The sequence below is a fragment of the Gadus macrocephalus genome, chromosome 22, assembly GCF_031168955.1.
Source record: "Gadus macrocephalus chromosome 22, ASM3116895v1".
NCBI classification, from domain to species: domain Eukaryota; kingdom Metazoa; phylum Chordata; class Actinopteri; order Gadiformes; family Gadidae; genus Gadus; species Gadus macrocephalus.
Window position 1 is genome coordinate 12,134,980 of NC_082403.1, and position 22,776 is coordinate 12,157,755.

The 22,776-nt window shown below is 46.0% G+C and overlaps 4 protein-coding genes across 5 annotated transcripts in view; 2 read left to right on the forward strand and 2 right to left on the reverse strand.

The window, feature by feature from the left end:
• Positions 1–6,147, forward strand: part of LOC132450875 (acetylcholinesterase collagenic tail peptide-like) — an 11,210-nt gene extending 5,063 nt beyond the window's left edge. Inside the window, exons 10-18 of the mRNA XM_060043050.1 lie at positions 1–3; positions 420–455; positions 542–622; positions 1,444–1,540; positions 1,810–1,949; positions 2,647–2,766; positions 3,400–3,529; positions 4,607–4,709; positions 5,218–6,147. The exon at positions 1–3 is cut by the window's left edge and continues 42 nt beyond it. Coding sequence (XP_059899033.1) covers positions 1–3; positions 420–455; positions 542–622; positions 1,444–1,540; positions 1,810–1,949; positions 2,647–2,766; positions 3,400–3,529; positions 4,607–4,709; positions 5,218–5,287 — 780 coding nt within the window. The 3' untranslated portion in view covers positions 5,288–6,147. The remainder of the gene's footprint in view (positions 4–419; positions 456–541; positions 623–1,443; positions 1,541–1,809; positions 1,950–2,646; positions 2,767–3,399; positions 3,530–4,606; positions 4,710–5,217) is intronic.
• Positions 6,148–6,234: 87 nt separating this feature from the next.
• Positions 6,235–8,704, forward strand: fkbp14 (FKBP prolyl isomerase 14). The gene is made up of 4 exons (XM_060043051.1): positions 6,235–6,566; positions 6,664–6,815; positions 7,329–7,456; positions 8,021–8,704. Exons 1-4 carry the CDS (start codon positions 6,373–6,375, stop codon positions 8,177–8,179), a joined length of 633 nt encoding a protein of 210 aa, XP_059899034.1. The 5' UTR covers positions 6,235–6,372; the 3' UTR covers positions 8,180–8,704.
• Positions 8,353–17,827, reverse strand: wipf3 (WAS/WASL interacting protein family member 3). Of its 2 annotated transcripts, XM_060043049.1 has the most exons (9): positions 17,764–17,827; positions 17,374–17,500; positions 15,142–15,239; positions 13,616–13,757; positions 11,860–12,003; positions 11,003–11,755; positions 10,426–10,557; positions 10,087–10,188; positions 8,353–9,680 (listed from the first exon to the last, which is right to left on the reverse strand). In XM_060043049.1, exons 3-9 carry the CDS (start codon positions 15,220–15,222, stop codon positions 9,640–9,642), a joined length of 1,395 nt encoding a protein of 464 aa, XP_059899032.1. In that variant the 5' UTR covers positions 15,223–15,239; positions 17,374–17,500; positions 17,764–17,827; the 3' UTR covers positions 8,353–9,639. The 2 variants fall into 2 exon arrangements, with proteins under 2 accessions (XP_059899032.1, XP_059899030.1); XM_060043047.1 differs by having other exon boundaries at positions 17,374–17,788.
• Positions 17,828–18,803: 976 nt separating this feature from the next.
• Positions 18,804–21,254, reverse strand: LOC132450878 (proline-rich protein 15-like protein). The gene is made up of 2 exons (XM_060043055.1): positions 20,884–21,254; positions 18,804–20,312 (listed from the first exon to the last, which is right to left on the reverse strand). Exon 2 carries the CDS (start codon positions 20,294–20,296, stop codon positions 19,907–19,909), a length of 390 nt encoding a protein of 129 aa, XP_059899038.1. The 5' UTR covers positions 20,297–20,312; positions 20,884–21,254; the 3' UTR covers positions 18,804–19,906.
• Between the last annotated feature and the right edge of the window lie 1,522 nt (positions 21,255–22,776).

Sequence of the window (22,776 nt, forward strand, 5' to 3'; positions counted from 1 at the left end):
AAAGTAAGTAAATGTGGCTTTTATTTATTTATTTTATTTTCTGAAACTTTAAGAATCAGATGTTGTAGTTGTACCTCACAAACTGGACAGATCTCTAATCGTTGAACCAGATTACATGAGTCGTGGTTGGTTAGCCTCACGGTGGAAGGTTAGCTTGGGTTCAGCTCTATCTCTGGAACCATCCTGCTTCGCAAGGTCACTGGGGACAAGGCCTCCCGTTATATAAAGCTTCCTCCGCACCAGCTGTTGAGCTCGGGGAGACCTGAAATAGGTCACTGCTCCTCGTTGAAGATTAGGGTGCTTCAATTAGACCAAGGTCCTAGAGATCTTTTTTTCCGATGCCGTTACCTAAAAATAGATGACGAATCTGTGCTCCAGATAGATAATGCTTTTTTTATTTCTGGATTCTCTGTCTTTAGGGGTCCGTTGGATTGACTGGGATGCTGGGACAGAAGGTTGGTGGCTATTTATTGTTGATGCAGTCGTGTGACTTTAAACCCTGACGTCATGCTCATCACCAGAATGCCCTTCCTCCCCCCAGGGTGAGATGGGGACTAAGGGGGAGGAAGGTGTCCCAGGAAGGAGAGGGCCTACCGGACGACCCGGAAAGAGAGGAAAACAGGTGAGGAGAGTGGAAGAGAGGTGTGTGTGTGTGTGTGTGTGTGTGTGTGTGTGTGTGTGTGTGTGTGTGTGTGTGTGTGTGTGTGTGTGTGTGTGTGTGTGTGTGTGTGTGTGTGTGTGTGTGTGTGTGTGTGTGTGTGTGTGTGTGTGTGCGCATTTACGTGGGTGTGTTTTACACTTTGACACTCACACACTAGGCTCATTCCAGCATATTGGGACGGGCCATGTCCTCAATAGCGCTGTGACTCCAACCTCTACATTAAGCCTTCAACGGAGTCAGCCTCTTTATGACATCAATAGTCTTGACAGCTTCAAAAGTACACACATATGCCTGTCTATATTCCCAATGCAGAAAGTGCTTGCGCATATAGCACAGCTGCTGCATACGTAGGAATACCTGCACTCAAAAGGAGTGTGCTGTGGTCGGTATTGGCAAACTTATTCCATGTATGTGTGAGTGCCCTGGTGATCTGGGTCTTAAAGGTCAGCTTCACAGTGCATTTATATCGCGCTTTCCTAACCAGTGGCCCCTCAAAGTGCTTAATCATTTTTGCCTAGCCTCCCCCATTCACAACACACACACACACACAGACACAGACACAGACACAGACACACAGACACAGACACAGACACAGACACAGACACACACTGATGGCCATGTCCACCATGCAAGGCGACAGCCAGCAGTAAGGGTTAGGTGTCTTGCTCAGGGACACCACGATACTAGGGTGAGCAGGGGATGTGTGTGTGTGTGTGTTGGTGTGATGTGCGGACAAATCTGTCACTGTGTGTTGTTAAATGGAAGTTATTTTATTTGTAAAGGGCACCAAGGGCCATGCGGGGGCCCCGGGCCGTTTGGGGCCCCCAGGCCCACAGGGCCCCCTGGGCCGTCCAGGCCCCCCCGGTCCACCTGCCTCAGGTAAGACGGGCTCGCAGAAATACATGAAGTACACAAGTAAGGGCTAACGCGCAGCAAGCGGGTCACTATTTATATAAAGCTGTATTCAACAGCAACATGTAATACAACTATATAACACATAGGTAGTAGTCAACCACAAGTCTTACCTGGAATACTTTTTTCTTTACACAATTAAAAAATCGTAAATATTCATGTAGTAAATCTATTGCATGAATGGCCACAATGTTTGAGCTGTTCTCTACAACCCTCATGCACCTGTTCCTGTCCAGCGCTCTACGTGGTGGGGGAGAAGGGAGACTCGGGGCCCCCCGGCCCCCCGGCTGTCTGTCGCTGTGACCCCGCTCCGGGGGTGAGCAGCGCCCCGTTCAGCAGCTACACACGGCACGACAACTACCACAAAGTCCCAGCAGTGAGTCACTCATTCACTCACCGAAAAACCAGGCAGAAGACTTTGAGACCAAGGCATTGGCAAAAAATATCCATCCTACTTTTCCCCTAGTATCAGTAGACTTCATTAATAATGAATGTCTTGCTGATTTCTCCGGCTAAACCAATAATTCGGCTGAACTAATAATTATGCAAGCAGAAGTGGAGAGGTAAACGAGCTAAAATGGCCACCCTGCTGTGGTGTTTAACGACCCAACGTTTTACTTCTGGAAAAGAAGAGCAGCCAAAGTGATTACATTTCACCGTAAAAAATGAGCCGTAAAAATGGCATATTTTACAGCAGAGATTTTGTCTTTATGATGTTATTTTATGTCTGGTTGTGTTAGTATCCCATAAAAAACACCACAGAATGTAGGAAAACCTTGAATTGTTACTATTACATTGCCGCAAGAAATGTTGGTATGTATGTTAGGACATTCCTTTTTATAGATCTGCGCGTGTGTGTGTGTGTGTGTGTGTGTGTGTGTGTGTGTGTGTGTGTGTGTGTGTGTGTGTGTGTGTGTGTGTGTGTGTGTGTGTGTGTGTGTGTGTGTGTGTGTGTGTGTCCGCGTGTGTGCTGTGTGTGTCCGCGTGTGTGCTGTGTGTGTATGTATGTGTGTGTGTGTGTGTGTGTGTCCGCGTGTCTGTGTCTGTGTGTATATGTCTGTGTGTGTGTGCAGATATATGTAGTGAGCAGTGAGGAGGAGCTGACCAACCTACAAGTAGACAACGCTTTAGCTCTCCGGAAGGATCAGAGGTCACTCTACTTTAGAGACAAAGATGGATGGAAGCCAATACAGGTAACTTTCTATCTTTGTCTAATGTTGATAATCCTAGGGTTTGTCATTTTATCATTCTATCATGCTATAATTCCATCTATTATTCTATTGCTCCATCTGTGCTTTGGTTGTTACTTTTGTGATGAGATCTGCCTTTTAGCCCTGATAATAGCGTCTGACCTTAACGCCAACAGGTATCAAGTCTCGCTTTAACCAAATACTTAATTTAAGATGTATTAATAATAAGTCTTGCATCCGTGTAGACCAGGGGGGTGGTTTGACTGACGCAGCCAGTAGTCTGCCCACACAGTGCCCTGATCCGTCCACACACACCGATGCAGTCCAACCAGAACGTGAGCCTCGGGGTGCGGTCTCGCTCCCCATAACTCATTGTGAACCGGATCCCATCTGGGACGGTCCAGACCGGGCAGTCAATGCGCCCCGGCGTGGTCCGGAGATAAGCGTATTGCATTGAAACGACACGTGTCTATCCGTCTCGCTCTCTCTCTCTTTATTCATCCATCACCTCAGCCATCACGCTGTTTATCTCCTCCTGATACCTGACCAGGACCTCCAGTAAGCCATGTTATTCGTCCCCTATGGGTGGGGGTCTATATGGGGATACAGATCACCACTAAGCCCTCTCTCTTCCAGCCCTTCCATCCCTTCCAGTCCACAGAGAAAGTCCCCGAGCAGCTGGGCGTGTGTGGGGACGGGAGGGTCCAGGCCACCCAGGGAGAGGAGTGTGACGACGGCAACAAGGTCGTCACCGACGCCTGTCTCAGTGAGTCGGACACGCCTGCTACAGTGCACGCACACGTCACGCACACAACTGTCTGAACAAACACAGACGCACACACACACACACACACACACACACAATCCTGCAGGCTCGACAGTCTCCGACTATAGATACTGTGCATACCGAGGTTTCTGCTTTTCATACAGACACATGCGCAACTGTACTACACACACACACACTCATGCACACAAAATAATACATTCAGACACATTCATTCATTCATTCAACCTTTATTTTAAATGAATGGAGGAAACAATGATTAGGACCCTTATTAAGAATGACGACATGGTAACACTATAGGAAACAAAATACAAAGACAAAATGAATCAAAAATAAGACAATTATTAAGTACTTTCTTAGAGTGGCCAAAAGGGATAAGTAGTATAGTAGTATTGATTTGAAGGTGACATTGTAAGATATTCCATTAGTCCCAATACAGACACACACGCAATAATACAGTGGCACAAAGACTAGAAAGATACACGCAGACATACACACTTGGTCTCATGCACACACACCAAACTACACATGAACACCAGGATTCAAAAACGTACACCCATTTACACACACTACCGTACACACACACACGCACACGCACCCGCACACACACACACACACACACACACACACACACACACACACACACACACACACACACACACACACACACACACACACACACACACACACACTCATTCTCTGTACATGCTGCAGACAGCGGCCTGGCTCCAACTCCTGGTGTTCATTTAGAATCACATCCCTCCCGGTGTCCGAGCGAGGCAGTGGGCCCAGTTCCTGGCTCCTCGTTAATCTGGGTCCCGCTCCCTCTGTCAGCCTCGCTCAGCCCCTATACCTTTCAATCCAATTAGAACACAACTCAGAAACTGCTGTATGGGCTCGACTGGAACTCACAGGAGTGCCAAAGCAATTAGGCGTTTCACTACTCTTTCATCTTTCCTTTTGTCCGCCTATTATCCTTATGCTGCTCATATTCTTAATAGTTTCCTTCGCGCCTTCTTTCATTTTGATCTTTTGCGTTTCGTTTGTGTAATTTTCCAGACTGCAAGTGGGCCTACTGCGGGGACGGCTATCGGCACGAGGGCATGGAAGAATGTGACGGGAAGGACTTTGGTTACCAGACGTGCAAGTCCTACCTTCCTGGGTATGTTTACGTCTCTGAGCACCACCCACGTCCAACACACACAGGCACACGTACAGCTTTACGAGCGGGTGTGTGCAGGAATCATAAATGTGTGTCAGAAATTGACACACAAAAATTGCTTGTGTGTTCGTCTGTCTCAGTGTCTCTCTGTGTGTTTATGTTTTTTTCTCTATTTATACATAAACATTTATGTGTGTGTGTGTCTGTATGCATGTATGTGCTTTTAACTTTGTGTTGTGTGTGTGTGTATGTGTTTGTCTATATGTTTGTGGGTGTGCGTGTGTGTGTTTGTCTCTATGTCTGTGTGTTTCGCTCTTTGTGTGGGTGTGTGTGTGTTTGTTTGCGTGCGTGCGTGCGTGCGTGCGTGTATGTGTGTGCATGCATGTATATGTGTTTCGCTCTGTGTGTGTGTGTGTGTACGTGCGTGTGTGTGCGCGCGTGTGCGTGCGCGTGTGTCTCTGTGCCTCTGCGCTTACCCCTTCACGTGCGGTGCATACGTCTCCACCAGGTCCTTTGGACAGCTGAGATGCACCGAGGCCTGTGTGATGGACTCCACCGGCTGTAAGTACTTCACCTGAGAGAGGAGCCCAGCTGGTGCCTCCACACGGCAGCTACCCTGAGTCGGCTGCATGTCCAGACCTCCCCTCATGCTTTTGGGCTTCAGACCTCTTCCTCTTACCACTGAAGGCACAGCCCGGAAGACAACTGGTGCCATTCCTTCAGGGGGTGGGAGGGGGGGCTGGGAATTTAACTAAGGACTAAGGAGTGTACCTGATCACTGACCTCTTTGGAGTCCTCCTGGTGGCTGCAGCACTGTTATGACGACCATGGTTGTGTTTGACATGTTTTTAATAAGGTTTGGTTTTAATAGCAACCGGTCGAGATGTCAAATGGCTGGCTGACTGTTACTGAAGTTGCGCTTGATGAAGAAATAACAGATATGTAGCAAGAGACCATTGTAAATGGCAGCATTTTTAGTGGCATTTTTGAGTGGCGACGATGTTAGCAGTGGTAATATGGTGCACTGAGAATACAATTCAGGGGTGTGTACATATGATTATATCTGAACAATTTAGATATCAAACATAATATATTGATTAACTGTAAATGTGTGTAACTGCAGTGGAGCAGTGAATGCATGTGTGGTGATGTGGGGACCCTAGCATATTCCTATTAACTGTATGCATTAAGAATATAAGCAATGTTCTAACATTTACTCACTTATGGACCTATTTAAATTACTGTTATAATTGTTGAGGATAAACAGGACATATTACTAGGCAAGCATGCGTGTATATATGTTTGTATGTGTGTATCTGTTTGGATTTTTACATTAAATAAATACTGAAATACGGAGATTTGTTAGCCTAGGAACTGAATGTCCGTTTAAAAAGAAAAATTGAATTGGCGAACTCCTAATAAACTTGATTAACGTGTATTTCATGTAGCCTCCAGTGATTCTAAGATGCTCTATGTGTGGGGGGCGTGGTTATAGGGGAAGGACGTAGAACTCAACCAATCACACGAACACTTCCTGCAACAACTTCAATGATGAAACTTCAGTGCCACGTATGGAGCCAACTGGTTCTATGAAGTTGCATATCAGTTCTTAACTCAAAAAAATATTTATTCGTTTAAGGGAACAGAGCGCCCTTCTTGCACAATGTTGCTGGCTGTCCTGAGTTGGTTGTGTACCTCTCTCTTGGTCTCCGTCCGCGGCGGTAAACTGCCCGAGGCCGAGGTGAATATAGAGGTTTTGCACAGACCTTTCCTCTGTCATCGAAAATCAAAGTATGGAGACATTCTCCTAGTGCATCACGAGGGATATTTCCAAAACGGTACAATGTTTCACTCAAGGTAAGATCCCATGGAAAAAAATCAATAGTGTTACATTTTGCAAAGAAAATTATAACTTTCTCTCAAACTCTGCAACTATGTTCGTTTTTTCCTCAAGTTATACTGAAGGGGACAAGCAGGCAGTGTGGTTCACACTGGGCATCCGAGAAGTGATTATTGGTTGGGATAAAGGCCTGCAGGATATGTGCAGTGGAGAGAAGAGACGACTGACCGTGCCCCCATCCCTCGCCTATGGAAAGGAGGGCAGAGGTAGACTACGTATTGTATTTAGCAAATTGGCACTCCTTTATTTTAAGACAATGCTCGTGAACTGCATCCATAACACACTTGATTATATGTTTAAGCTCTCTTGTTTTTGAATAGCATGAAAGGACTTCAACAATGGACGAGGGTCTTAGAACCCACGCTGTTATGTGGTCACCTTTTCTCACTATGGAGCATGTGAACAGTACCTCATGCATGCGTTTCTTGTGGTAAGAATTTGACGCACTTTAACCCCACTAACATATGGCTGTTGTTCTCTGCTTGACTGTCTTTCGTAACACAAAGCAACCTGAAATGTATTGACTGATACAGTACAATACCAAATAATTATGACAGCACTTGTGATACATGACCAGAAAAGGTAATGTATTGCAAGCAAACTCAGAGATGCCATAGATATCTGACTCTGTGTGTGTGTGTGTGTGTGTGTGTGTGTGTGTGTGTGTGTGTGTGTGTGTGTGTGTGTGTGTGTGCGCGCGCTCGTGCCCCCATACTCAGGGAAGATCCCACCTGAGAGCACCCTGACCTTTGTCATCGAGGTCATGGAGATCCGCAACGGGCCCAGGTCCCACGAGTCCTTCCAGGAGATGGACCTCAACGATGACTGGAAGCTCTCCAAGGAGGAGGTGAGGGGAACAGAACAGGGCAGGCTTTCATTTGGATGCGGCGTCAGTGGAGTTGAGTTAATTTCACAAAATGGAGCAGAAAATGTATTGAGTCAAATGTTTGTAATCTAATCATTATTTAAGCAGCTTATCTAGTACGAGTAACAAAATATTTGCTGCTTAATGTTGCAGTTTGATTTCAGTATTTGCTTCTCGGATCTGGGAATAGTTTAGTTGTCTCGGCTGCTTGTCTTTTAAAGCAAACACATCCGTCTCTCCCGGCCCATCACGTCGTTCCTCGTCGGACGCCGATTGGTCCGAACCACTGGTTGGTTTTGACACCAACACAGAGGTTTAACTTGAGGCCTGGTCAGTTTGATTCTCGTGTGATCGTAATCTCTCGAATTAAGCTGCACTGCTAGGTTAAGACGGATGTTAAACCATGTGTGTGTGGAGCAGATGCAACAAGACGTAGGTCGTAAACAATTTAAACCCAACATCGGGATTGCCTGACAAGCCTTTGGCCTGACGGTGGTGCACACTCTTATCCCCCAACCCCCTCCGCTACACCGGACCACTGCCCAGGTGAAGGAATACCTGCGGAAGGAGTTCCAGCGCCACGGCTACCCCCCCAACGACACCCATCACGAGAGCATGGTCGAGGACATCTTCGTGAAGGAGGACGAGAACAAGGATGGCTTCATATCCTCCCGAGAGTTCACCTACAAGCACGATGAACTTTAAAACACATTCCACGCCGTAGTTCTCTGACTCACTCCTGTGTTGTACCTCAGTTTTGCGTGTTTGCTGTGACATCTGATTGTGAACCTTTGGGTGGATGTTGTTGAAGATAATGGGTGTCAAATAATTGCAACATCAGTTCATGTCCTTGTTTAGCATGCATTTGGTGTAGGAAAATGTCTCTCGAACTGTTTAATATCCATTCGGTAAACCTGAAACAGAATTGTTAAACATGCAGTATTTTGTTATTTTTATAAAACCCAGAACATCTTTGGTCGTAAAACAATTTCAGTTAAAGTTCATTTTTTCACATACAATATTATACATGTACAAGGTGCAATGCATTTCCTAGCCATGCTTGACACACTGTAAGAGCTCCAAGTAACTGTGATCTCTGATACTATGGACCAAATGCCTTGTTACACCAAAAAAATCTTTGATGGTCCACCAAACCTTCTTATGACTAAAATATTCTAGATTGCTCTAGATAATTCATAATATTTCTGACCAATAAACTACTACACTTTGGATGAAGTCATTCTTTTAAATTAATTATTTATTTGTAATAACTCCCACTTTCTACCAGCAGATGACACTGTCTTCACATGTTTATGAGAAGGACCACAATAAATGAGTTGGTTATTACCTGCCAACACCATTGCTCAATACACTTTACACTATGATCTGATAATTTAAATGCTGAAGATATTAACATGTAAGCAGATTACTTAAAGAGATACCTTTCTAGTAAAATATAAAAGTTTTAAGTTGTATAGCACCATTGGATTGTGTCAGAATCAAAGTCAAGATAATAATGGATAACTGTTTGCGTATTTCACTGGTGACTTATTTAACTGTACGTGTGTATCGTGTTACTCAAGATTGCAGTGACTCTTTCATAGCATAAGCGAACAGGTTTGAGTTTAATAACAAAACAAATGTCGTCTTGTAGAAGTTTCTTGAAAAGGATTTACAGTATACAATTGTCACTCTGTTACAAACATTATGAGTATGTCTTATGGTAACCTTTGGAAGCACTGTATGTCGAGGTAATTTTAGCCACCAAAGGATACTTTGTTATTGCTCTGTGTGCATACGTCTGGTCTATCTGTTGAAGAATAAGGAAATGAAAAAAAACAGATGTGGACCCACACACACACAGGAGCAAGAAACTACAGAACACACACACACACACACATTTGAAACATTCCACCGTAGAAGAGGTCAGAGGTCACATTATTCTGGGTTGGGCCCGGCAAGTGCCACGGCCCTTGGGAACCCTAAAAAAACACACAGCCACAGAATATACGCACACTGTGTGACAATGCTGCCGCACCCCTGCTTACACACCCCACAGAAATGCTGTCATTAGAGTCCAAGACACGTGGAGTGGAGGAATGGAATGAGTCCGGGCGGGCAGCCGTTTGTTGTTGTGGGCCGAGGAGCAGGCAGGGTGTGAGGTCTCATCTGAGTTGGGTTCGGATCCCAGGGGGCATGGGGTTCTCTGCAGGGGGATCGATGGAGAGAAGGAGCACGGTGAGATTGGAACAATTTGTATACCTCTTCCACAATGGATTAGATAGATTATGGAAAAATCGTAGTCACGATTGTTTTGGTCAATATTGAAGTCATGATTATTCAAAAAGAATTTGAGTTTGAAAACATGATGCAATCATTCGGCATTTCTCTCCAGAAAATGCCTTTGTAACTGAAAACTTTGAAATGCCCCCTTAAAAAAACACCAAAAAATAAATAAATAGAAAATGAACAAATAGACCAAAAAGATATTGTTTGAAGCATAAATCGAAAAAGCGATTGCACAGCCCTACTTTAGTATTGGTGGAAGATGGACCAGTCCGGACCAGGTCTGGTCTACACTGGGGGTGTGGGGGGGGGATGGGGGGGCTAACCTCTGTTCTGTTTGCTGGGGTAGATGCGGAGGAAGGGCTTGTACTCTTCAGGTGGGGGCAGGTCTTCCACCGGATGGAACTGGAACTTGGACTCGAAGTCGTCTAGAAGCGGTACGACGAGAGACCATGCCATTAGAGGACGCCACCCTGTCTAGCATACAGGTATTTCATCCTGAGACACAGGAGATTACTATACTCTGCTACGACCGCTGTTGCTTCACACACACACACACACACACACACACACACACACACACACACACACACACACACACACACACACACACACACACACACACACACACACACACACACACACACACACACACACAGGCCCACCCAGGCTGTGCAGGTGTCCGTTCCTGAGGCTTGCGGGGGGCAGGAAGGGAGGAGGAGGTGGAATGCGGCCAGACAGCTCTGTGGTGGGCGACCTGGCGGGCGGGGCGGGGGGAGGAGCCAAGCGACTCACACCTGTTGCCATGGGTACAGCATCGAAGAGCAGCATCAGCGGAATGTCAAAGACGTTGTTACCGTTCAGGTAAGCCGACTAACAGATAAGATGGACGTTTGAGAGCGTGTATGTAAATAAAGAATTTAAATGGACAATGGAGTCCTCTACAATCCCATTTTTACATGATTACATGGCACTTTCTCAGAGGACACAAGAGGAAAGAAGATACAAATGTGATATTCAATGCATAATAGACTGGTTATTACATAATTCAAGGGGAAAAAGAAAGGCAGTAAAACCTGTCAAACGAATGAAGCGTAGTACAATATAACTTTAAACAGAATGGATTATATCAAAGGCCACCGAGTCCTAAAGGGTAGCCTCTGTCCCCAGGGGGCTAGAGTCATGACAGAGGGCTGGACAGAACCAGGCCAGAGCACCAGAGTGGGGGGGGGGGTGCCGTACCTGCGCTGCGGGGCACCGCCGGAGGCCGTCGGGTGGGGGCGGTGCAGGGGTAGGACGGAGGCAGCGGGGGCAGAGGGGGAGCCCCGAGGCGCTGGGACATGGGGGGGGCCTGGGGAGGGGGTGGGGGCGGGGGCAGCGTGGTGGGGCAGCTGGGCGTGAAGGACGCCGGGAGTGGGGGGGGGGGAGGCGGGGGTCCCAGGGAGACGTGGCAGGCGGGCGGAGGGTAGAAGCACCCCGAGGAGCGGTTGGGGTTGGAGGAGGGCGGTGCAGAGGGAGGGGGGTGGGGAGGGGGGGTGAGGGGCTGCGGGTGGTGGTGGTGGGGGTGGTGGTGGGGGTGGGGGTGGTGGTGCTGCACGGGCAGCCAGGTGGGGCGGGTGACCTGGTGGGGCGGAGGCGGGGGGGGGCAGGTGGGGACGGGGGGCGGCCTGCTGACGGGGCGGTCCTGGAGCGGGGCGGGGGGGGGCTGCTGTAGCGGGGGCGCCGGTGGAGGAGGTGGAGGAGGGGGGGGTGGTGGTGGGACGGCGAAGGGGGGCGGCGGTGGGGAGGAGGTGGGGGCGGGGGGCGGCAGCGGCCTGCCCGTGTGGGAGGGGGAGGGCGGGGCCGAGTGGGAGGGGCCTGTGGAGCGCTGCTGGGCGGGAACGGCAGCGTCGCCCTCCATCGGCTGGAGGGGCGGGGCGGGGTCGGTGCTGGACTCGCCGGGCGGAGGCTGGTTCCACACGGGTCTGGGGGTCACCGACGAGCTGGAACGAGACACTGGAGGCAACACGCACACACACACACACACACACACACACACAATTAAGAGGGAGATCTAGCACAGCGTCGAGGACCACCGAGGTGTGGTCCACCGTACCCACCTTGGCTCTTCACTGCATCCTTCTGTCCTACGGGCCGCAGTGTGGGGAACCCCCCGGCGAAGAGGCCCCCGAGGGTGGGGCCCGCCCCGCCCTGAGCCCCCTGGTTACAGCCTGGACCGCTGGACACATCTGCACCGCTGGGCTCTGGGGGACACCACACACACACACACACATACTTGAGTATTATATTAATGAGCATGAATGTGATGGAAAATTAAGGATAATCTACTGACTATTTTAATGACTTCCGTATTAAAACATTAACCTCAAAATGTACTTAATGCCTCAGCAAGGTTTTGACCACCACTGTTCTTTGGTTATAAACATAACATAGACTAGACGAGTGTGTGTATTTAAATAGTACAAAATAAGTGTGATGGGAATTTTCACCAGTCGTTTCCGTCTAAACTCTTTAAGACTAAAGATTCATCCAAAATTATAACAATAAGCATACAATACCATATAACAAACATAGAATAATCGGAGGCCTAAGATGGGGGTTCGCTCCATCTTAGGTCCAATGCATTGGCAAAAGCAAGGACTTCTTATCCAGTAGCACAGGTCTCGGAAATGCTGAGAGCAGCTCTGACCCCCTCATGACGTGGGGTGGAAAAAAATCCATAGGTTGTTTCCCCTTCATCATGCAAGCCGTCTTCTATTCCGTGCACTGTCGAGCCACCCTATCTTTTCCTAGTAATCCGACGTTAACCTTTGGGCCTGGGGTAAACCGGGCACAAGGGCGCAGGGATCCCCTTATACATTCTTCTACTTGACAAGAATACAGGAAACTCTTTGGGTCAACATTATTGGATGTTCATTGACAACTGCAACGTGGGGAGACGTAGTGGCGACGTCTCAGGTGGACCCTTTGACCCTTGATCACCCCAAGGGTGTCGGCGAATAGGCACAATCAACAAATGGCAGTCAGAGAAATTGAATGTGAAAATGTAATTTTTCCATTACAATAATTTCAAATATAGAACCAAAAGAAACTCTTCACACTACAAAATATATGATACAGCAATACATCATTTGTTTCAGTATTGTAATCTCTCCTTTGCATTTCCCCCTCCCTCTCTTTTCATTCCTCTCCTTTCACTCATCTCCTCTCTCGTTCCTCTAATGTCACGCTTGCCTATAGCGGACGATTCTTCTCCTCGTTCACTGCCCCTGCTCCTGCTTGGAGCTCACTAAACAAACACCCTCTGTTACACTGTCTGTCTCTCTCTCTCTCTCTCCCCCTCTCTGTCTCTCTCTCCCTCCCTCTCCCCCTCTGTCCCTCTCTGAAATTCTCTTACCTCGCCTCACCTCTCTCCCATGAGACAATGACTCCCAGTGACAACAGATTCACGTGGTGCTCATTGACTGCCTGGGACGGATTCTGTCTGCGTACGTGTTTCCGTTTATTGGGCGATTGTCATGTGCGTCTGTGTGTTTAAACATGCTAATCCTGCGGCTGCATGTAACTGTGTGTGTGTGTGTGTGCAGGGCCGCCGGACTGCGGGTACGAGTCACACAGTTGTGGGGGGGCCCAAGGCAGAGGGGGGGGCCCATGGGAATAAAAATAATAAATAATAATAATTATGTCTGTAGAATTTTCTACCAATTCCCTAGCGGTAGGAGCCATCACTACCTCTTGTATGCAGGGCCCAGAATTTGACCCTACGGCCCTGTGTGCGTGTGTGTGTGTGTGTGTGTGTGTGTGCCTGAATGCATGCATGTGTATGTTCGTGTGTAGGACATGGCTCTCCCTTACTGTCGACCACGGGCTCACTGCGGTCGTTGACCTGTGTGACCTTCCTGAGCCTGGCTCCTTTCTGGATGTCCGCCAACAGGGCACCCCTGCCCCCCCCCCCACAGCTGGACTGGGACCTGGGAGGGGCCGAGGAGCGTCGAGGCTGTCTCAGAGGGAGAGAGAGGGAGGAGAAGGGAAGAGAGAGAGATTATAATATTTGCCAGGTTGCCATTGTAAATAGGTAATTGTTCTTAATGACTGGTTAAATAAAGGTTGAATAAAAAACAAATAAAATATCATCGTTCATTTTAATATTATTAATGAATGTGTTGCAATGTTCAAATGCTTTAGCAACCCCTTTGGTATATGTCCTGTATAGAATAATCAAAACAGCCTTACCGAAATGAAATAGAGAGAGAGGGAGAAAGAGGGAGAGAGAGAGTAACAGAGATAGAGAGAGAGGCTGCTTTTTATAGAAACAATACTTGGGAGAGGCATTTGACGTGTCCACAGGTTTACTTTAGATTTACTCCTGCCTCTCCTTCCCTTTGAATTGCTCTGTGGCTGTCCTGAGCCCAAGCTTTTTATTTAACATTAGAGCAATGCGAGCTTGGGATGCAACAGGACACTTTACTGCCATCTGACCACCCACCATCTGTGTGTGTGTGTGTGTGCGTGTGCGTGTGCCTGTGTGTGTGTGTGTGTGTGTGTGTAACTGTACCTCTGATCAATAATGCAGATAGCCTGCAGGTTGAAAGCCAATGAGCATGTTGCGTGTAGAATGGCATCACAGTGTGTGGCAGACAAATAGAATCTGACTTAAAGCCCAAAGGGGAGGGAGGAAGAGGGAGGGAGAGAGAGAGAGAGAGAGAGAGAGAGAGAGAGAGAGAGAGAGAGAGAGAGAGAGAGAGAGAGAGAGAGAGAGAGAGAGAGAGAGAGAGAGAGAGAGAGAGAGAGAGGGGGGGGGGGGGGGGGGGAGAGAGAGAGAGAGAGAGAGAGAGAGAGAGAGAGAGAGAGAGAGAGAGAGAGAGAGAGGGGAGAGAGAGAGAGAGAGAGAGAGAGAGAGAGAGAGAGAGAGAGAGAGGGAGGGAGAGAGAGAGAGAGAGACAGAGACATAGAGGGAGAGAGAGAGAGAGAGAGAGATGGAGAGAGAGAGAGAGAGAGAGAGAGAGAGAGAGAGAGAGAGAGAGAGAGAGAGAGAGACAAAAAAGTAATATACAGACTAGAAGGACAAGATCCCTATTGATTAGCGGGTAGGAGGACCTCCCGTGAAACCAATTTCCTATTCTACTTAAAGGTAAGTGGCATGGATGAGGAAACTCAATGTTGAGCAAGCAAATGTCCGCCCCAGGATTTGGATCCAACCACCTGTTGTTTACCAATTAAAGCAGGTCACCAATTAGGCCACAGGTTGAAGAACACTAACGAGTTTAATGAGCCGCCTTGGTACAGCGCTGACAGGGCAAAGCCAAGGTTGAACCCTCAGCGGAACGCTCCATGAGGTTTAATGTATGAACATAATGGAGGGCTGCGGCCTGAGGTTCTACCTGCAGAGGAGCTGCGACGAAGAGCGGGGGTGGCGGAGGAGGTGCGGGGGGAGGAGGTGGGGGAGGAGCTGGTGAAGACATGGCTTCCCCTCAGGTACCTTGATGGGGAGTAAAAAAAAAACCACGCTTACTGTAACCCAAACAACATTAGTCGTAGCGGTTGTCAGAGTGTATGTGGATGACGGCTGGTTCCCCTGGCCGAGTCTGATTGGACTCTAGGGCTGGGTAAGGCTGCACCGCTGGTGCACATTGAGTTACCAGCGTGCATAGGTTAAACCAGCCATCTCAACACACACACTCACTAAAGGATATCCTACATGGCAACACGGTCTGGTGCTCCATGTTGCCATGTAGGAGATCTCTTTCAATCAGCCTCGGCCAGGTCAGGCTTCTTGAACCACCCATCGTCCACACACACACTCCCACAGCGGGTTAAGACTAAAATATTGAGTATTAGCACACAGTTCGCTTTCAAGTGTTAAAATATTTGATGTTCTCAACTTTCAAGTACCTCTTCAACATCACTAAGACAATACATTCAAGTTAAAGGCAAAGTGCAAATAATTAGCATTTCAAACTTAATGTAGGCTTATTTAACCATAGTTTAGTTTTCTATAAAAGCGTAAACAACACTTGATTGAGAAAGTGGATAAATATATAAATGCCTCAAAATGCATGTGTAAAGTATATTTCTCCTCTCTCTCACTATAACTATTTCTCTCTCTCTTTTCCCCTCTCTCTTCTCTTCTCTCTTTCCCTCTTTCCTCCCCTATACAGGAAGATATTTCACCGCTCATGTCGCAAACAGGATACAGTGAGAGAACTCCTTCCTCTCTAGGGAAATCCAAGAACCCCATTCCCTATTCTCCACCCTCCACATATACACACATGCATTCACACACACACACACACACACACACACACACACACACACACACACACACACACACACACACACACATACTACGTCCAGTGGCTGGGTGGGTGGAGAGGAACAATGGTTTGCGTTGTGTCCAGAGAAAGGCCCTCTTTAGCGAGGGAAGGCCTTAACTGCCATTATGTACGAAGTGAACGGGAAAACAACATAAGAGAATACTTTGGGAAGTGCCGGCAGACTGCAGATAAAGCACAAGCTCAGTCACTGAACTATGTGGATCACAAGGAATTAACATCACCTGTGGCGGCATATGATATCACGTACATGATGGCTACACATATATATATATAATAACCATAATATCAAATAAGAGCCTTGTCTGCATTGTCTGCGTTGTCTGAGTGAGACGCTGCAGAGAACGAGAGGATGACCTCCGCCCATTCACAACACGATGAATTCTTGAGGGGCTCTGTGTGGGAGTGAGGGAGTGGAGAGCCTCGGTCTGAAGCCTGCCCACTTCTAATATGCTCTGGAATCTCTGGATGCCAGCCCCTGCAGCACTTTCATGAAATGGGACGATTAAAGAAGCAGGTTACGTTTATTGGTTGTGTTTGTTTCATTGTGGTTCCAGCCTGTCCCCAGGCATCGAGCTAATGTTAACTCACTTTCAACTCTAGCTGCCATCTGTGACTTTTTGTTCCTGTGTGTTTAAGAATGTGTGTGAAAAAGACAGACAGACAGACAGACAGACAGACAGAGAGATAGTATATTGACGAAGGGGGGAGAGGGGATCTGGTTGCCCTGTATTCAATTGGCAAGCTGTCTCGCCATAGCTATTTCCATCTCCATATCTGTGTCAAACTGTGGCTACTGGTCAACAGTTGGCTGACAGGTGCTCGGTTTGAAATGTGCATTAAATATGTGTTGTGCAATACTTGTGGGGTATTAAATTATGTTTATTAAACACCACAGCCCTGCATATAACATATGCAGACACCCAGGCACGCACACATATGTATGCAAATAATCACTTGGAGAAAGATTGAATTTCGCGTGTTCTGTAAAAAAAATAAAAAGTAAAACACTTTCACAAAAAGAAGCCAGGTACACTTGGCTTCTCATTAACATCCGTTAATGAGAGTCATTGGACCGACCGTATGAGCGAGAGAAACACCGATGTTTTCCTTTCAGAAGTTATTATAACACAAGAAGAATGTCAAGAAAGCAGTACGCTAGCCGGTAGCCAGCCACCTGTTAGATGAACGGTATTTAGAACTCTCATATGGTCTCACTGTCGTATGTATATATATATAAATGTACATATAAAGGCCTTTGGTTTTAAATCTGTTGCTTACCTTATGGAAAATAACCGAACTCCAAACGTGTGTTGTGGATATGGCCCAGATAGATGCTGGCTGAGTCTGCACTCGGGAGCGGGAGGAGGAGGACAGCTGCTCGGGTTATTTTCAGTCAAGCGAGCACCTCCATGAGGAGGGGCAGAGGATAGGTGTATTCGGTCAATTGAAAAACCTTTTCAGCCTATATTATAAATTTAGGCTACTCCTCTGACCTCTGTATCGGGATTCGGCAGAAAGTTGTTTAAAAGTGGTAATTCCAGTTACGCATCAGAAAAGCACAAATTATGACTACGGATCTCAAAAAAGAATAACGAATGCAATGTTTTATGTGTGCAATATGGTTGTTAACGTGTCAATTATTGCAGCATTCAGTGCTCTGTTATTCACCTCTTGAATAGGTCCATGGTATAACCCCGCGCGCTGCAGGGTGCGGAGGCGGTCAGCTCGAGGCCACACCTCAGAGTTCACGCTCAAGTCCCGACCAATCAAATTGAAGAAAGGATGCGCTATCTTTTTTTTTTATTGACTAGGCCTGCATTGGTGTTGAATATGGAATTTCAAATAACCTGTCTCAGAGTAAATTAGTTTGACTTATTCGAGTAGTCTGCATTTATAACAGTGTATTATACTATAGCCTTTTTTCCAAAAGTAAATAGAAACCAAATTGTAGCAATTCATTGTGTGTCCAAACCAAGTGTGTTATTATTTTTATTATATATTGCTCCATTCTGTTTGGATTATATTTTATTCTGATCCTTTTCTAGAATCACTGTAGTGTGCATCGTGTTTACCCTCTAGTGGTGAAGACTGGCGTTACACTCCTCGTCAACCCCTCCTGTAATTCAGAGGTGCGGGACTCAGAAGGTATGAGCAGTACACTAAGTACCTGTCAGACACTGAAAATCGGGCAAGCTATGCGTCACATTGTAGCATAATAGCCTGTCTTAAAAAAAACATGAAAGTGAAACACACACCCACACATACACCTCAACAAAGAGAGAGGAATGTGGTGACACAAGCAGGCTCTCCTCCTGAATGACAGAACAGGATCAAGTTGCCCTGGGCTGGACGTACCCATTGGAGACCGATCCTATGTCTTTGTCTTTCTTTATTGTTACTGGTTCCTCAGAAGTGATTGGATTCCTAAATTGGGATCGTTCCTTTCTCTCTGTCATATATTATGACTCAGTTATTCTATTCTGTGTTTTTGTGGTGGATTGTGATTTGGATTGTAATATAAACATAAACTTACACGAATATATAAACATACATATGCATACGAAGATACATACACACATATCCACACATGTTTTCCTCAAATCTTTGTTTTAACTTATAATGTACTGGTACTCTTCACTATGTCTTAAATACACAAACACACACACACACACACACACACACACACACACACACACACACACACAGTATAAAATACAAATGTATTTATTTATTAAGTTTTGCCTTCATTAATTGATCATGGGTGTGGTTCGGAATACAATTGCGTAAGTAAGTACCAATAAACTAATCACAAATACCCGAACCAACATTTCTTCAAGCTGCTTGGATGACAAAGTCTAGTATGGCACTTCTCAGCTCTAACTTCAAATGTATTAGCTTAGGGAGAAAATGTATAAACATATATTGCTTAATCCTTCAATTATGGTATAGCTAGCAGTATAAAATATACATTTGAATTGTTTTAAATGGCACGGAATCACTGTGTAAAAACGATGCTAAATGCATTTAAAAGCTGCTGAGGAACATTGCACGATTTTCACAATAAACCTGCTTCTACAGATAATCATGTGCTTTACAGCGCTATAACTTAAAAGTCAACTGCCACAAATGGCTGGACTTTCACCATTTGGTGGACCTCAAAAGCTACCTTAAAAGGTCAACTGACCGAATTTTGTTCAGCAATTACTTCAGGAAGCATCAAAGAATCAAAATAAACACACAATCCTTCATCATTTTACACGTAGTTGCAATAGAAAAGGCTGATATGTCCCCAAACGAAACAGTAAATAGCCCAAAGTGAGAACCAGGGGGGCACGTGGTACCTGTCAGGGCTCTGAAGTGCTCAATGCATTCATTTCTAACCTGTCTTTAATCTCTTTAAACATCCATTATGCTATTCCTTTTTCATGGTTCAATATCCATTATCAGAACACTGGACAAAATAAATCTATTTACCATTTAGGTGTTTTTGTTAGTGGCACCCAACAAAAATAGCCTATGCAAATATAGCCCCATATAGTATTTCCAAATATTTATAATATATTTTATAGATCTTTCCTTCAATTTACACATGCACTCGCTGCTCTCTTTCCTTCCACAATGGCCTGCAAAGTCTTCTTCATCTCTTCACCACCACCATCATCACAGTCTGCTGTGCATCACGTCTTCATGTGCAGGCCAACCAATCACTCAGCCTTTGATCGATTGAATTTTTTCAGGTTTTTCTTTCACCTTATCATCATTATTGCCGTCGTCATCATCATCATTGTCGTCGTCATGGTCACCGCTGGTCCTACTTCCTGGCACCGTTCTTGTCCTGCTGCTGCTGCTGCTGCTGCTGCTGCTCCTCGATGGGCAGGGTCGAGCGCACCCTCCGCTTCTCCTTGAAGCGGCCCGACCGCGACACCCTCATGTTCCTGCGGCAAGTCTGTTCGTTGAAGACGGAGTCCATGTGGGAGTCGTCGTAAGTCTCGTCATCGCTGTCCCTGCCAGACTCCTTATTCCCCGGCTGGGTCTGCGACGAGGCCTTGGGACCTCCATGCTTGGAACCCGGAGCCATCTTTGCGTCTTTGACCCCTTTCGGTTTGAAAGGGTCGAAGTCTGGCTCGAGGGTCATATCCATCTGGCCGGGGGTCTTCCGGATCCCCAGGAAGGACTTCCACCATGGTTGTCTCTCTGACATGGTGTCTCAGGAGCCACTGCAGTTAGAGGCTCGAGTCAACTTCGTGGCATTTTGACACATTTCACAACAACACATTTCCCACATGCCCTGGGATGTAGCTGCACCATATATAGTCGGCCAATACTATAAAAACATATTTTTTCTTCTTGTATCTATTTTTAATTACTATTCTATTCTATCTTGTACACGGTGAACTAACACCGAAGGCTCACTGTTTTCCTGATGACCTCTGTTTTCCTGCGTGTTTTGCAACAGCCATCAATCATTGTCCTCATCACTCCTCACTGCACTTACTGTTGTTGTCTATTAACGTGCTTGTTTTTATGAGGTTGTGGCCATTTCTACGGGTATAAACACAAACTCATGTGTTTATGAATCTGTCACAATGGTATGCACCTGTCATCATACGAAAGAAGTTCACGATGTGATAATTGCAGTAATTATACAAATATGATACACCATGCATAACCAGTGTAACCAAGTTTAGCTTCTCTGTAAAACTGGTTTAATCAGTTGTGAGGACAGAAGGGCAACAAGCAGTGATTCATGGCTGAAAAACGAGCACAATCCAGGCTCCGATCACTTACCTGACTTGTCGCTTCTGCAAAAGGAGTTGATATCCTATTAAAAACCAAAATTCAATGTGCAAAATGAGCGTTGTCGAAGCCCGACGATTCCATGTGTCAAAACGCAGCAGGCCTACTTCGTTAGTGCAAAATATTGCCTATAACAAACTAAGAAAAAATCCCTAATAGATATAGAATAATAGTTTACATTTTATGCACGGAAAGTCTGATAAGTAGGGCTCTCCCAGATGGTATCATCTAAATTAATAATCTTTATTCGGTTTCACTTATTCCTTGCGAAGTTTAGGCTTCGTGAATCAGAATTGGCATATATATAAGGAGCGTCTTTCCTCGACTAGACCTAAAGGTTTCCGCCTCCGAAACTCGCATCGGGAACACCTGACTACGTCTCTGATTGGAGGAAATCGTGTCATCGTGTGAGCTTGTCTCAGGTGAATCTATTACACAGGTGGGTGGGACTTATGGTAACTTAGCAACGTAACCCATGGGAGCGCGCATCTCTTGTGATACAAGTGTTTTTTCAACAATAGATCTATTGTGTCAATAATACAACCTACCCAACAAAACCAAAGGACAAGAATGTTTTCAGATTTTTTATAAATTACCCACATTTTCATTAGCCTACTAATGAATGAATATTTATCTATTTTGGTCACATTAATTGCTAATGAATGAACATCAGTTCCAACCAAAGCTTGTCCAATCTTTGAAACTCAACTTAGAAGTTTGAAGTTATATGCCCAGTTGTTGTTTGAGAAGAAACTGAGGCAAGAATGAGAAACTGGTCCCTAAAATGTCTGTGTGCAATTGTAGTTGACGTAAGCACACATAACTTGGGGAGGGGGGAGCTGTCTGGCCTGCCGCCAGTTTCATCAGCTGCTTCGCCCTGCGTTTTATTCGGATATTTGGGCTTCCTGGCCTATGCTGTGTGTTTCGGTCCACTTGTGACCATACATTGTAGTTTTATGGCAACATTCTGTACCTCTTGTACTGTCTGTCATTCAGATTGACACACAAGACAGTCAGTCAGTCAGTCAGACAAACAGAGTAACACACAAAGTAAGAGCTTTCTGTACAGATGGAGTTTCCTTTCTTTGTGTTTCTCTCGCCAAAAATAATAATGCTATTTACATTGCATACTTACAACTTACAAAAAGTGATGAAATTGCGATATTCATCCAAGTACCTACAGCCCTATCATTACCAGATTAGTCAACCTGCACACTCAGCATACTTTTAAAAGGGCCCCTCAAGGGCCCTTAAGAAACCCAAAGAGTAATCCTGTTGGTGTTTTCCGCTCTGGGTCATCAGACTTTAATCCATCTTGCTTCTTGGTATCGAGAGGGAATGCCAACCCAAACGGTTACGTGTGGCTGTGAACATTTCCGGTGAAACAGAGAGTGATGAGTTGATAAGACGTGCTGTAATCAGATCAGGGAATACCTCGGTGAGGTTTCTCTCTCCTTTGATGTTTGACATCTCTCCATCATACCAAGGAACCGGTTGAATGGATACCTGAGGGAATCCCTCCTCCACCTACCCCTCTCAACCTTCGGGGTCTCTCCCTTGCTACGCCATCGCACTGGATGGTGCAACTCATGATGAGTCTACACACAAAAAACACACCGATACACACACACAGACAACGATACACAGACACACACAAACACACGCGCCTGTGCAGACATACAAATATACACACACACACACCGATACACAGACAGACACAAACACACGTGCCTGCACAGACACATTAATACACACATTAAATGATCCTCTATTTTAGCCTACCGTTTTAGCCTACAACCAGCTTTCCTTCTAGAACTAAGACTGAAACAATTTAATTACAGAAGAGCTATTAGGATTCAATAAAAGGCATCCAAGTATTATCCA